This window comes from Lacerta agilis, chromosome 16 (assembly GCF_009819535.1).
Source record: "Lacerta agilis isolate rLacAgi1 chromosome 16, rLacAgi1.pri, whole genome shotgun sequence".
Taxonomy (NCBI): Eukaryota; Metazoa; Chordata; class Lepidosauria; order Squamata; family Lacertidae; genus Lacerta; species Lacerta agilis.
In genome coordinates this window covers 8211647-8227703 of record NC_046327.1, presented here as the reverse complement: position 1 = coordinate 8227703, position 16057 = coordinate 8211647, and the positions used below count along the sequence as shown (strand labels likewise).

The 16057-nt window shown below is 40.9% G+C and overlaps 1 protein-coding gene across 50 annotated transcripts in view; it reads left to right on the top strand.

Annotated features, from left to right (window-relative positions):
- Positions 1–16057, top strand: part of PTPRD (protein tyrosine phosphatase receptor type D) — a 794829-nt gene that overhangs the window by 692720 nt on the left and 86052 nt on the right. For 30 of the 50 annotated variants that reach the window (XM_033173198.1, XM_033173199.1, XM_033173220.1 and 27 more), the window contains 2 exons: positions 4191–4310; positions 6422–6519. In XM_033173198.1, the coding sequence (XP_033029089.1) occupies positions 4191–4310; positions 6422–6519 (218 nt within the window). The remainder of the gene's footprint in view (positions 1–4190; positions 4311–6421; positions 6520–16057) is intronic. The other 20 variants (XM_033173211.1, XM_033173214.1, XM_033173212.1 and 17 more) reach the window with 1 other exon arrangement.

The window sequence follows — 16057 nt, the reverse complement described above, 5'->3', positions numbered from 1 at the left end:
CCGCCCACCTCTCTCCCCCTCTCTTCCTAATGTCTCAACAAATGAAACTAATGTGTAAAAATGTTACATGGAAAAATACGAGAGAGACATTGCATATGCCTTTGTAAAACAAGAAAGTCCTTAATAAAAAATATCAATAAATATATATATATATAATATGTTGCTGTATTTCATTGTGTTCAAATTATGCCTATGTGGGTCTATTCATACCAGACAGCAAATAATGCAATATTTATAGGTTCCTAATCCCTGGGCTGATACCACATTTAAGTGTAAACTGATCACTGTCTTCAGAGCTGTGCTTTAAAAATAAGTATCACGGGAAACATCTTTTGTCTTTCGTCCTCACGGATGTTTGTTTGAAACTGGCATACATCATAATTACCCTAGTGTGGCTCTTGTATGAAAATGGCATTTAAGAGTTTAGGGAGGTGATTTAAAAAAAAATAAAAAATAAAAAGTTTCTTAACATGGAGACCTGAATATGCTTGTGCAGTGCTTTTTTTTTTCTAGAAAAAAAGTGGTTTGGCAATATTCACCATGAAGTTGCTAGAGTAAGTACCACCAGAAAAAGCATAACAACAACAACAGCAACAGCAAAATAATAATAATAATAATAATAATAATAATAATAATAATAATAATAACAACTGTATGCAGCACATAATAATAAAACAATGCCTGCCAGACATGATGGAGAAAAACAAGCTTTTGCAGTGGGAGGCATCTAAGCAGAGATGCTTCCTTCACCCCTCACCTCATTTAAACATTTGAATGCCTCCCCCCCCAAATGCTTATCAGAAAGGGGGTAGGAGGTTGCAACACACACACACACACACACACACACACACACACTTGCAAAGACTGTCTGTTTCTCTCCGCCCGCCCCATCCCCTTGTTGCTCCTCCAGTACCCATAGGTACTGGGCAGAACACAATCTCCTCAGATGAGAATTCTGCCACAAGGGTGCCCAGCAGAGACCCCCCCCCCAGGGGGATCTCTCCAGGAAGGGGTGGGTAGCAAAGGCAAGCTTGAGGCACCAGGCATGGTCCCCCGGCAGAAACAGGCACAAACCACCGACAGCCCTGTGTACCCTGCATGCACCTGCACAATACTCTCCGCTCCCTCCCTTCCTCGCTTCCCACCCCCAAGTGAGCTGAGCCTGGCAAATCCCCTCAGAGCCTGCCTTACCAGAATGGCTCCCTCCGCTTCTCCCTCACCCAGTGGAGAAATACATAGCCCCACAACAAGCGGGAAGGAGAAGGGAAGGGAGAGTATGTAGTCGTTTCCTAAGCTCGCCCTGTGATGTGCTCAGCTTTCCCTCTCTCTGTTCTTGTCACCCAGGTTCAGTTCCTCCGCCCTGAATATTCGGCAAATGCATCTATCAGTGCTTCCCCCCCCCCCCAGAAAATAAGGTGCCAGCACTGTGTACTAGCAGAAAAGAAAAAGAAAAAAGCACTGTGCTTGTGAGGCATTCTAAGCAAGGAATACAGTGGTACCTCGGTTGTCGAATGCAATCCGTTCCGGAAGACCGTTCTACTTCTGAAACATTCAACAACCGAGGCGCAATGGGCACTCGCCAAATTCGATTGAGAAAATGGAGAAATGCGCCCCGGAAGCCATTCGACTTCCGAGGCGAGTTTGAAAACAGAAGCATTCACTTCCAGGTTTCCGGCGCTCGGGTTCCGAATCATTCGGCTTCCGAGATGCTTGGAAACCGAGGTTCTGCTGTAGTCTCATCTTGAGCACATGCGAAGCTGTGCATTGACAACATTAAATGCACAAAAAAACACCTCATGCCGTTTCAGTTGCAAACCTTTAGCTAGTTGTTCTGTTAAAGTGAAATGTCTCCTGTGAGCAGAAATTAGATTATTATTTTTAAAAAAAGGCCTTAAAGGAAAATACACACATCCCCAAAACAAAATAAAATAAAAAATTCCTTCCAGTAGCACCTTAGAGACCAACTAAGTTTGTTCTTGGTGTGAGCTTTCGTGTGCATGCACACTTCTTCAGATACACTGAAACAGAAGTCCCAGTGTATTTCTAATCCCCAGTTAGAAATAAGTTTTCTGAAAGGGTCTGATTCCTGTTCAGTTTTACTGAGCTATAGCACTATAACAAATTTAACCCATATAACGCTCCATATTCGCGGTTGTCTTAGTCTGCCTTTCAAGGTGTGAATGTAAAGGCATGTGTTCATAAAACACAGAAGACCATGGTAGGGAGCTGTAGCAGATCAGAGCTTTCCCATGTGTGTGTTTACTTTAAAGTGTTTACCAGGAGATGTTGGTGTACTCTCAGCAAACACATCTGTAGTATAAAGTGTGAATCAGACTTTAGGATGTGTTTGCTCTCTTAGTTAAGTATCAGTGGGAGCTGAGCAAATGTGAATATTTAGCTCTCGGCACTGAGGTGCAGTAGATCTTTCATGCATCTCTCTGGGCTGAATTTTGCCAGCTTTCACTGCTGTGCCTTTGTACTGCTGTGTGTCGCATTGTTCCATTATATTCATTGTCAAATTGGCATGCTGTCAAGGGGGGGGGAGGGTGTGGAGAGAAGACCCGGTTTACTTTTTGTAGGGTTTGAATATCACTGTAATTTTTTTTTAATTATTTGACCTCTAAGCCTCCTTTCCAATATAAATATATTTTCAACGTGGCATGTGCAACATTTTGAAACACAATGTCAAAATTCTAATTCAAAATAGTAAAACTTGAAAGAGCGGCAAAACTGTTTCCTTTCAAGCCAGCCATCCCGTCCTAAAATTTAAAATTCTAATTCATAACCATGGAAGCAACCTGCAGGAACAAAAACATTGACCTACCTATCAGACTAAAATAAAAACAGCATCAGGGCCCTCTTAAAATGAATCTAATCATGTTTCAGGGGAGTAAGTTCCCTAGATAGGACCCACCACCGAGAAGGCCCAGTTTCTCATGCCTGCTGTCCTAACTTCACTTACAGATGATCATAAGCATAGGGCCTGTCTAATGGAACTTAATGCTGAAGTTGTTCCATATGGGTATAGGTAGTCTTTTAAGTAATTTGGTTCCAAGCATCTGAGGGTTCAAAGATCAGAACCAGTGCTACTTTGCTCAGAAGCAAATGGTTGCCAGTGCTTTGCTTTGCTTTGCTAGCATGTGGCAAATCTTCCCATCTGTTTTGTCTAATACAGGTTAACACAATATGCTTCTATGACATATATAATTATGGAAATTGCCCATTAAATAATCTTCTTTGTATATTGCACAGTATTTTGAGTTAACATGGTCTCTTGATGAATGGATAGACAGAGTGGAATTCAACTAAATTTTACTGAAAGTAAACCCATGGAAATTAATGAACATGACTAAATTCAATCCTTTCATTTCAGGAAGTGTACTCTGGGTAAAACATAGCTGAATACCACCCATAGACCATGACTGTCAGTTGAAAGCCCATCCATACGCCAATGACTGTCTTTGGCATTTATGTGTACCCATACCTTGTTGCCCTCCCCTCCCCTCCCCCCCCAAACCCTCCTATAAACTGAACAAATATCATCTGTGAGTATTAATGTGGGGGAATATCACCTGACAGCAGTAAAAGAAAACTTTTTTAAAAAAAACTTGCATGGTGATAATTATTTCCTTTTACGAGATTACTATGAAACATTATTGAAATGCAGTTAGTTTGCATTAGCCATAAAATCAAGAAAGCTATACTCTAGTAATAACCAGATGGTTAATTCTGGAAGTTGTTGGGTTTTATATCCCTTCTGTTTTAAAAAAGTGAAAGATTTTATGCCACCTTTTGATGAGCCTCAAATGTTTAACTGCAGAGGATGCTGATAAATATAAATGGCAGATCATAGCAGTATCTGTTGGAACGAGTGCTCCTCCTTTCAGCATAGATGCGTCAGTATGAACAGCTAAATCCAGCTGAAAAAAGGGGCTTGATAAGTTTAGGAGTCTTGATTTTAAAAAAATCTGATTTAAATAACACTTCCGTGCCATATGGAAAGCTGACCCACAGATTCATGTGTTAGAGTTGCCTTGTATTTTCTACCGATTCCTGCCGGTACTAAATGTCCACAGATAGATTGTGCATGTGAAATGATCCGTTTTGTCTTTGTGTAAACTGACTGATTATGATGGTCTTCTACTGCTACTAATTTCTTTCCCGTTTCCAACTGGCTTTACTTTTTACAGCTTTGAGCAGTAATTCAGTCCCCTACGCTTCCCTGATTGGCTCTGTGTCCTCCCTCTCTAGCCAAACTACCACTCAGTCCTTATATGATAATAACTCTCTCCCACGATTCGCTCGAAAAGGTCTAAACATCTTTGTCTCTATTATTTTCTCTGTTCAATCACTGTTTTAGATGTTCCATCATTCAACTTCCATTTCTGAACAAGCCTAGCATTTTCTTGTGCCTTCCCCCATATATATATATTTTCCCCCTCTTCCTTTTCATCCGGTTGCTCAATCTGGATCAAATAACTTTTGACGGCTACTTTAAAAAGAAAACCAGCTTAATTGTTGCATATGATGAAAATGGGAGATAGCAAATCAGATTCATATAAAGAAAAATATTAGAGCTTTATCTTCCAAAAAGTAGTTTCCTCAATTTATGGGGTCTTCTTCTGATTTACTTGACCTTAAAAGTATAAGCATGCAGACCACACATTGCAAAGAACTACTGTGTATGCAACTGCTTTGGCTATACAATTATTCAGTACTGTTCTCTATGCCACAAAACAAGATTTGAATGTTATGCTGCTGGTCCTTCCTATGGACTTTATTAAGCTAAGTAAAAAAATGTAGCAAAAAAAAAAAATCATTTTATCAATGATGTGTACTGTTATTTCCTGCTCGTGTCATGTAAAGCTGCTCTGCAGTGATTGCAAGCTAGCTTTGTTAAAGTACACCCTTCAAACAAGTGCCGGAAAACCCTGAAAACATGGCTTCCAGTTTGAGCTCCTCGCTTCAGTTATCATGGTTTTGTTCTATAATTTCAACACATCATGGGGTTTGCTAGTGTAACAATTTCTAGCCGACTATGTGTCTCCCTGCAACAAGCTTATTTTTTATTATTATTATTCTTGGCATGATTAAAATTAACATAAATAATAACTAAACACATTTTGGGTGGGTGGAAAACCATCCATATTAATGAACCGAAAAGAAATATCCACTGAGAGTGTGGATTTGCTAAAATCTTCAGCTGGCAGATCATGCTAGTTGACCCCACATTTCCTATCTCCTCTGTCTTTCCCTTCCACTGGTCCTATCCTTCCCTCTGTCTCTTTCCCATCCCTTCCCTAAACCTTGTCTGCATTCACTATTTTTCCATTGGTAGACAAAGATGTTTACACCTGAAGTAGATTGTAGGTAATTTCTGGGGGTTGATAAAGGGACTTGGGGTTGAGATCTTTTCTCAGATATACTAGGGTAAGCCAGATGTTTGCGTTCAGCTGAACTGACTCCCCACAACCCCTGCCTCTACAATCTGCTACTAGTGAAAACATTTTTGAAGCTCAAAATGTCTGATGTCTAATCTTGTCTTTATTGACTGTTGTCTGTAAGCAGCAGTGCATGGGACTCTGGCAATCCATAACTGCATGTGAATGTTCTAAACTTTACAAAATATTTTTCCAAAAAAATATATAAAAAAATCAATCATTAGATTTCCCCCTGTCTTATTTAGTCATGAGATTAAAACCATCATTTCCTAATGAGATCAAAACCATCAAACTATCCATTTATTTATTTTGTTATAAATAAATTCCCACTCCACCCCTTTATTTCCTTTTTTTTACTTTTGCAATTATTTTTTGGAGGATCAAGTGTCTCTGGTTACCCTGGTAACCTACATTCTTCATGTTAGTTTCCCTCATAAATCACTTTATTTTCTGTCAGTGCTATTCTTTCCGTTTAGGCTTCTTTGAATGGCTTTTCCCTCCCCCACCCCCCGCAGTTCACCTTTTGTTCACCTAAGTCCAGCACAGTTTCCATTTCATTCAGCACCAGGAAATGGGTTTGATATGACATTAAGAGTCATTACTCAAAGCAGAAGTCAGCTTCAGGTCTAACTGTCTCATTCCCCCCCCCCACCTAGCTAACCTCATTAAGTCTTGGCATAATAACTTTTTTTCTTTTCTTTTAACACTAGGAATGTTAGCTTTGGGAATATGCTTGGTGGGTTTTTATTTTAATTTTTTTAGTAATTTGGCTTCAAAGCTCATTTCTCCAGAGCATGTCTTGCTTTGAGTGACTTAACTACCTGCCTGCTTCTGTCACCTTACAACATCCTTACTTATTACACATTTATAGCCATTCTGAACTGCTGTATTTTCTAAGTCTGGGTTGCAAACCCTCTGTTTTATTGTGTGTGTGTGTGGTTTTTTTACATGCTGTTATCATTTCTTCTTTTCCTGAACAGGTATGGCTAGCCATCCACCAATACCTATTTCTGAACTTGCGGATCACATCGAAAGGCTGAAGGCTAATGACAACTTGAAGTTTTCCCAAGAATATGAGGTAATGCCCTAGTTCCCTAGAGGCAGGAACCATTTATCATTTGGATTAATAAACCAGCTTCACTGTATGTTGTCCGTGATAGTCATATTCCTAAACGCAGATGTTGAAAAGTAGCGTTATTGGAACATTTCCAAGCAAGTAAGGCTGCAGTCCTAAACAGGCTTACTGGGTTTGTTTGTTTGTTTGTTTAATATACCACCCTATACCCACAGTTCTCAGGGTGGTTACAACATAAAACCACAACATAAATGGTACGACAAGTATGTTTAGGACTGTAAAGGTAAAGGTAAAGGTAAAGGTAAAGGGACCCCTGACCATTAGGTCCAGTTGTGTCTGACTCTGGGGTTGTGGCGCTCATCTTGTGTTAATGGCCGAGGGAGCCGGCGTACAGCTTCCGGGTCATGTGGCCAGCATGACAAAGCCGCTTCTGGCGAACCAGAGCAGTGGCCGGAAACGCCGTTTACCTTCCTGCCGGAGCAGTACCTATTTATCTACTTGCACTTTGACGTGCTTTTGAACTGCTAGGTTGGCAGGAGCTGGGACCGAGCAATGGGAGCTCACCCTGTCGTGGGGATTCAAACTGCCGACCTTCTGATCAGCAAACCCTAGGCTCTGTGGTTTAACCCACAGCGCCACCTGCGTCCCACTGTTTAGGACTGTATGTTCCCTCATTTGTGTGGAATTTGGGAAATTCTAGATTCCTGATGCTTTTTAAAACAGTCTCGTAAGGAATTGAAATTCTCTTCCTATGGGAAAGTATTCTGCTTTAATATTTAAAGTGATTAAATGTATGCATGTTCCATTTGGTTAGGAAAGGAGTGTAAATATTTCCCTTTTGCCAAGATTCCTGTAGAAAGATCTACCTACCTATCTGTGCATTTCATTCTGGCAATGGAAAGGGAGATGGGAATAGCCAAGGGCAAAATGGGAGAAGGAGTAGTATCATAGGAAGTGAGGGCATAAAGGGAAGAGAAACAAGATTCTTGGGTGACCAAGATGTCCCAGTGTCTATTAATGCTTCACCGGGTATGCACTTGGTGGAGTTATTATTGCACACCTAAAAAACACGCGCAAGACACTTTAAACACTGTTACGTTTTGAATTGATAACCACCTTGTGCTACCACTTGGATGAAATATGAGGCAGAATTATGAAGAAACAAATGAAATACATAAAAAGACAGGCAACGCAAGATTATGTAGTTTTTGTCCTCTATACCCAGCGCATTGACTTTGATTTTGTGAATGAAATAGTAAATTCAGTAATTGAATACATAAAAAAAAATCTGTGCCGTTAAAATTTTGAGGCAGAACTATTGAAAAGAAAGCGGACACTTCTACATTTAATGATTTATGAAGCTTAAGTTTTGTGTCCAATTAATTAATGGTTTATGGAACTAACTAACTGAGATCTGTGCTTGTTTCATTACCTTATGTCAGAACAGTTTTAAAAGACATGTTGGTCCACTGAGTAAATTTTTCATAGATTAAGGATTTTGTTCAATGTTATTATAGGTTATAACAGCATCAAGCCATTATTACCTCTCCCATCAATAATTCATGAATTGTGGGTTTTAATAGTATCATAACAGGAACCAGTTATGAAATACCCTTTTAATAGTCCACAGATTACAACCCCCAAGATGTACATTGGCACAGAGATATGGCTCTCATGTCAATAATTTGTGAATGAATGGACTTGTACAAAATCCATTAAATGCCATAAACTAGTAGTGCTTCTTTCAAAGGACAATATGGTTTATCATGTAATTTTTTAATTATTTTTAAAAAAGGTATCCCAAATGTGCAAGGAAAACACACTCATATTATTTATGGCTATAGTGATCCATGAATTAAGGAGTTCTCGAGAAATCACTGGCATTGGACTCCATTTGTATTCAGTCATATATACGACTTCAACATTTCTCAGAACTCTTGGGCATAGTAGAACCTAATGACTATGAAGAAGCCAATTTCCTGAATCATCTCTGACTTCCTTCCTTCCTCCCCTCTCATCAACTTTCTCTAGTCTTTCTGGTCACCATATCATATATCATATTATAGGCATACTTAGTCTTTCAAGTGACAGTAGTTACTCTGGAAGTTACTTCAGTAGGTAAAATACTTCATTTCAATACTATCTACATAGCCATCTCATGTTACTCACCACTGAGATGGTGTCTTGGCAGTGTGGATGATGTATTTGTACCCCGGTAACTTTCTGACCAAACTGCGAGAGGCAGTGGAAGACAGGACTGCCTGGCGTGCTCTGGTCCATGGGGTCACAAAGAGTCGGACATGACTGAATGACTAAACAACAACTTTCAGATTAGATTACTATAGGAAACTCTTTGTTTGGCTACATTTGAAGACTGCTCAGAAACTTCACACTCATTTCAAAGTACAGCCCTGAAAGTTTTGGGATCAGAGAATCTTGAGAATTACTTTCCCTGCCCACATCAATATTAGTTTATCTAAGCACTGCATTTACACCTCTGAGGCCCTTTTCCAGGTATCCCCATCGTCATATGTACAGTGGTTTCATTCAGGAGATAAGGCATTTTCATTTGGGTTGCTCACAATTTGAAATATCCTCTGTGACAACTTGTTTAGATTATCTCATACTGCCTTTTTGTGTCACTAAGCACTTTCAAACCTAGACAGCATCTTAAAAAGCAGAGACATCACCTTGCCGACAAAGGTCCATATAGTTAAAGCTATGGTTTTCCCAGTAGTAATGTATGGAAGTGAGAGCTGGACCATAAAAAAAGACTGGTCGCCAAAGAATTGATGCTTTTGAATTATGGTGCTGGAGGAGACTCTTGAGAGTTCCATGGACTGCAAGAAGATCAAATATATCCATCCTTAAAGAAATCAGCCCTGAGTGCTCACTGGAAGGACAGATCCTGAAGTTGAGGCTCCAGTACTTTGGCCACCTCATGAGAAGAGAAGACTCCCTAGAAAAGACCCTGATGTTGGGAAAGATGGAGGGCACAAGGAGAAGGGGGCGACCGAGGACGAGATGGTTGGACAGTGTTCTCGAAGCGACTAGCCTGAGTTTGGCCAAACTGCGAGAGGCAGTGAAGGATAGGCGTGCCTGGCGTGCTCTGGTCCATGGGGTCACGAAGAGTTTCACACGATTGAATGACTGAACAACAACAAGCACTTTCATTATTTTACAGTGCTGCAATGAATAAATAAGTACAGTCAAACCTCGGTTGTTGAATGTAATCCATCCCGGAAGCCCGTTCGGCTTCCGAAATGTTCAACTGAGGCACGGCTTCCGAGGGGTTGCTTCCTGCACTCAAGCGGAAGCCACGTCGGATGTTCGACTTCCAAAATTTTTTCGAAAACTGGAGCATTTACTTCCAGGTTTTCGATGTTTGGGAGCCGAAACGTTCCAAAACGGAGGCATTCGGGATCTGAGGTTTGACTGTACATCTAGAGTAAAATAGTTCTGTTTGAGAGCATACCTATGAAAAGCACCAGTAAGGGGAAAAATGGGGTATGTATGACAATTGACACACATGGAATGGAAAGTCTTGTGCAGTTGGCTTCCCTGACTATTTAATAATGTGCTGCAATTGATTCAAAATTATCTGAACTCCTGAATCACAAAAGTAGTATAAAGTACAGGTAGTTTTACGGTTTAAGCTCCCATTTTTTTAAGCTTGCACATCATGTGTAAGCATTAGAGACAAATGACTCTGAGATTAAGTGTTCCCAATGACACTGACATTTCTAATATAACAGAGTATAGAGACCTTTAGGTGAATTAATACTATCACATTTTATTTGACAGTAAAGAGTGGATTGCTTATTTGTGGGGCGAACAGAATTTGCTAGTACCTTTAATAAATGTTACTTTAAAAAGTCGGTTTTGTATGACCTTTATACAAATAGAAGTTGCTGGAGACTATAAATATCCAGTATATATAAGTATCTTAGGCAGGAGAGTTTTAAATTGCATTTGAACATTTGCTGTTATAGGACAGAACTGCATATCATTTAAAGACGCAGTGTTGGAGAAGGCCTTAAGCCTGATCTAAAAAATAATCTCATTACTGTCAAAGAGAAAAATACAATCTCTAGCATTCACTAAAATGTGTTGACTTGAAGGGCACTTTAAGGTTCAGAGTCATACTTAACGCAAGTCAGGAGTGATTTTCTGTCAATTGCAGGTAATTATGCAGTGTTCACAGTCAAAGATCATGCTGTATAAACTGTGCGCACAAGCATTTCCTCTGTCATTTACAAACATTCTCCCCCCGCCCCATGTATAGTCAGTTGCAGAAACTTCACAATTGGCCTTCTGCACAGTAGAAGTTCCTAAAAATGTCATTATCACTTTGTCTTGGTTTCTACCTATATCCAGATGGCACCAACAAAACCACTGAGATCAAGCAGTAGTGTCTAAAGCAGGGGTCCCCAAACTAAGGCCCAGGAGCCGGATGCGGCCCAATCGCCTTCTCAATCCAGCCCGCAGACAGTCCGGGAATCAGCCTGTTTTTACATGAGTAGAATGTGTCCTTCTATTTAAAATGCATCTCTGGGTTATTTGTGGGGCATGGGAATTGTTCATATATATTTTTTTGAAAATATAGTCCGGCCCCCCACAAGGTCTGAGGGACAGTGGACTGTCCCCCTGCTGAAAAAGTTTGCTGACCCCTGGTCTAAAGAATATCATATAAGGGCACAATTGGTGGTGGGCACAGTTGCAACATCTGGCCAGCATAGAAAAACATTTTTTAATTTCTCCTTGCAAATGACACTTGTGCCATAACACAATCTTGTGTGCAGTGCCCCTTGGATGTATGATACAAGTTGCATGGTTCTTAAGATGCAGTCCACTATCTTATCTGATTAGTGGGTTGATTCATAAATAGAGTGCCTTTCTACAAATAAAATATAAACCCCCAAGAAAACAAGAAAAGTTGTACATAAAATGATGTAGTGTCCTCATTCTGAAATCTCCCACAGATAGGAGCAGCGACTTGTGAATAGTGTGCTCCTGGCTTCTGGTATAGAATGGTTGGGTATCTTCTCCATTCGTTCCTTCCTCAATATCTGTTCCTTTATTTCGTTTAATTTCCTGGCTTGCCGCTGAGTTGTAACACAGGAGGAATTCCCTGTTAGTTCTGTCTGAGACTCCTCTTTCTAAAGCTGTATACACATTACTGCTTTCTTCGCATCCCATGTGCTCCTACTGCTGTTTTTTGAAGCCATGCAACTTATCGAAAAAGACTGGTTTTTTTGGGGGGGGTAGGGGAATTGCAGGGAAACAAGTAATTTGCATCCGGTGAAGACATCCCCACCACCTCTCCAATGTGTACTGGGGACGCGGGTGGCGCTGTGGTCTAAACCACTGAGACTCTCAGGCTTGCTGATCGAAAGGTTGGCAGTTTGAATCATATGTTCCTAACATATCTAAGAGATTGCACTGGCACATAGGGACGGTGTTTATTTGATTGATTGTTTCTCTGAAAGACTCAGATACAAATCATGGTTGCTTGGTCTGAATACTTTTCAGAGCAGGGATATGGATAGGAGATTCAGGGGCCCAATCTTGCTACATTCCAACCAAAGTGTTTCAAGCAACTTGAACTGAAGCAGTCCCTTTATTTTCTAATGTGATCGACCAGAGCAAATTCTTCATCTGCTATGTTTGTTCTGAATTTCGTTCGCTGGGCATTTTGAAACAGTGCAAATATACAAATTTGACAGCCGTTAAACAGTAGGGTTTGTTCATTTTAAAATACGCTCTTTAGAATATACACAGAATTTTAAGTACAGTCGTACCTCGGCTCCCAAATGCCTTGGGAGTCAACGTCCCAGCTCCCAAACGATCGAAAACCGGAAGTGAGTGTTCCAGTTTTCAAATGCTCTTTTGGAAGCCGAACGTCCGATAGGGATTCCGCAGCTTCTGGTTGGCTGCAGAAACTTCCTGCAGCCAATCAGAAGCCGTGCTTTGGTGTCCAAATGTTTTGGAAGTCCAACGGACTTTCGGAACAGATTCCATTCGACTTCCGAGGTATGACTGCAATATACTGATAGGAAATGCGCCCATACATAACAGTCAGTGTGCCAAATATAAACCAAATCATATTTTCTCAATGACTGGTATTGAATCAAATACCTGCTTCGTTCTTAATTGCTGCTTGAGCATTTTCTTCCTAGCCCTTTAGTTTCATGATTTTAATTATTAGTTGTCTGACAGCTAACAGCCTGGGTGCTTTAAGATATCTGGCCTGGGCAGAAAATATTGTGAAAGTGTAGGCTTTTGTTTTCAGGTTGGGCACCTGCTGCAATCGCACAACGTTAAAAACAAATACTAATAATAGCATTTCCGTGTCAGTTCAAGTCAATGTCAGTTTGCTTGCATGACAGGCTATGCAAATGTGGCCATACTGTAGTAAAAGGGCAGGTCCCTTGGGGGTCTTCATAGACTGTCCTGTTCCCTGTGTTTAAGTCTTGTTTCGGTGTTAAATGGCTCCGTGTATATATACAGATATGCTGACAGCTGAGAGGGAGAGGCTAGTTCATGCACTCACCAGATCTCCACAGCGCGGATGACTGGAGATGCACATAAAGCGAGGTGTGATTTGTGTGTGTGGCCTCCTTGTGCAGGAGGTGTAATTCATGAAATTATGTCCCCTTTCAAAGCCTCGCATATGCCCATTTCCCCACAGGGAAAATAACGGGCGAGTGAGTGTACAATCTGGCCCAGAGAGGCAGCAGCACAAGGGGAAATGTGTGCATTAAGCTTAGCTTGCGCAACGGACTGTACATCATTTTAATGGTTCCTCTTATCAATGCTATACATTAAAGGCAGCCCTTTTCATTAACATTTAATACTGGCGAAGGTGAAGTCACGTTCTGCCTCTTTACCCAAACCAACGCTGGTCGATGTCCTGGATTTTGCCAGTGAATCATCGGATTTGTGATGGGAGGCATTAATAATTTACTAAAGTGAATTGTACGTTGAGGTTTCATTTTTAAGTACTAACACACACACCCTCCCCCCAAAAGTGCTTTTTACTCTAAGGTAATGGCTTAGGTCACACATCATAGCTTAGCACGAACACGACTCGGTATGAACCGTGAGCAAGCAGGTCATTTTCCTGCTGTGCCGCCCTGTGTTAAGCCACAATTTGTCTTAGTGTGTAGTTCGAACCCAGGGTCGTGGTTTGGCACTCTCCTGATTAATCACGAAGTTGTTACCAAGGTTTGTCCTATGGCTTGTAGCTCATGGTTCGTCTAGGAGGGCAGAATCATGAGCCCAGGCTAAAGACTCTTGATTCATAAATTTTTAATTCTCGTTTTTTACACTGCTCAGTTTTGTTTGTCGTGTGCAGCAATGCTCTTAACTTGCTTTCATCCAGTTTTCTTTTTAAATATCGAATGTTAGTTTGCCTTTATTGCAAGCTGCTTAGAGCTGCTTATTAAGTGGTGTAGAAATTTTATAAATAAGAAATAAGATCTGCTTTTTAATTTCTTACATTCGGGTTTCTAAAGTGGAAGGAAAATGCATTTCTCCTGGCAACTTGGCCGTGATGATGTATTAGTGTTCAGGTAGTTAGCATTCATGTTTTGCTAAAGCAATATGTAAATCTCATTCAATCGGCAAGTTTCCTGAATAACAAAATAGCATCTTATTATAGATTCATCTGAAATGTGAAACTCTCAAAGCAAAACCTGACACTGGTAAAAGAGGGTCAAATTTTTCATTCTCAGAGGTAGTTAATAATTCTCTAGCTCCACATCATCCATTTGCTTTGACATCTACCAGGGTGCTAACTTTATTGTTCTTTCCATAGTACAATTGCTATACACTGTGCTTGCTTACTTCAGAGAGACTTATTACTGAGCTACTACTTCACCAATGCTATTGGCTGCAGCCTTTGCATGTTCAGACCACTTAACCTCACCCAAAATAAATTCAGACAAGACTCAAATTTTGGTTTGGTTTTTGGCAGAATTTAGGCCACAGCTTTATCGATTACAGCAAGTGATTGGTTACATAGGCTCTGGTTCGACTAGCTCCCTGCAGGTAGCGCTGACCCAGGGTTCCAGCATAGGCCAGCCAAGGATGAACACCTGGATAACCGGAAAGCCGGGGACATGCTCTCTCCGCCACCCAAGTGTCCCCCTGGACTCAGGCACGGGCACAACCCCCTCTCAGGGGTAGACCAAACCATCAAGTCCCTGGCTTCCTTTAATGGAATAGCCTCCACATAGGGATGGTGAGAGCGTTCTCCCATCCCTATCACATGAGCTAGTGCCTATCCACAACCTTACAAGTTGTGACGATTTGCTACACGGCAGGCGAAACCCAAATGGCAACAGCCAATCAGCCAAGTGGGGGAAATTGCACAACAGAATTTCCACTCGCTCTCCGTCTGTTCCAGGGGTTGACCCAACTTCTGGAGCAGATTTGGAGAGAATGTGGGGCAGAAAGAGGGGGATTTCTATGGTGCAAGTAGAAATTCATGTGCTAGAACAAGCACTTTCTTTGATACCACTCTTAATTCTGCTCCAAGTTGATTTCAGCTTTACACATAATTTTTCACACTCGTAGAGCAGACTTCTGTCACTGGTTTTTTCATGTACTGTTCTTTTGAAAAAACAAAACCCAATTAGACTCTTGGGATACATGGGACCCTTTCCTTGTTTACTGTAAGCTCTATATTTCACCTGGGAAGAGTTTTTGGTTCCTCCCCAACCATTCTGTATCTGATAATGACAAAATAAATTTTCATTTAAAACTATTAAAGGGGAAAGACAGTTGAGGACAAGTTTCACAGCACTAGTTTCTTGGGATGGTAGTGATGCTTTCCTTTATCCTCAGACTTGCTGCTTTGGAAAAGTGCTTATTTTACTTCCTATTTCGACAATAGTTATGGACTTTTCCTCTTTCCCTGTATTATGTAGTATGTCTTATTTGTCACAGCTAGCTGGACTTCCTTCTCGAATGTGCAGTTTTAAGACCTGTGGGCACCTTCCTGGGTTAGTATGGTCAGTAGTTTCTAGGCAGCTGGGATAAACTCAGTCAGTAGAGAATGAGCCTCTTAATCTCACGGTCGTGGGTTCGAGCCTCACATTGGGCAAAAGATTCCTGCATTGCAGCGGGTTGGGTCAGAGGACCCTCTGGTCCCTTCCAGTTCTACAATTCTATGATTCTATGAACAAAGGATCCTATTTTAATGCACAGGTTTAACAAAGAGAGTCTTCCGAGGTGAACATGACAATTCATTGGTGCCATTGCCTCCTGACCCATTTGTCTCATGAATGGAATGTCACGGGTAAATGGCAGCCAGCATAAATCCAGACCTCCTTCCTACAGAGACTCACATTTTGGGTGAAAATATGCAAAACCTTAGTCAGGAGAGCATGCAGATACTACAGCTGCATTGCACATAGCACATACATTTTTTTTAAAAAAAAATGTTTCATCATGTTATACAGTAAAGGTAAAGGGACCCCTGACTGTTAGGTCCAGTTGCGGACGACTCTGGGATTTCGGCCCTCATCTCGCTCTA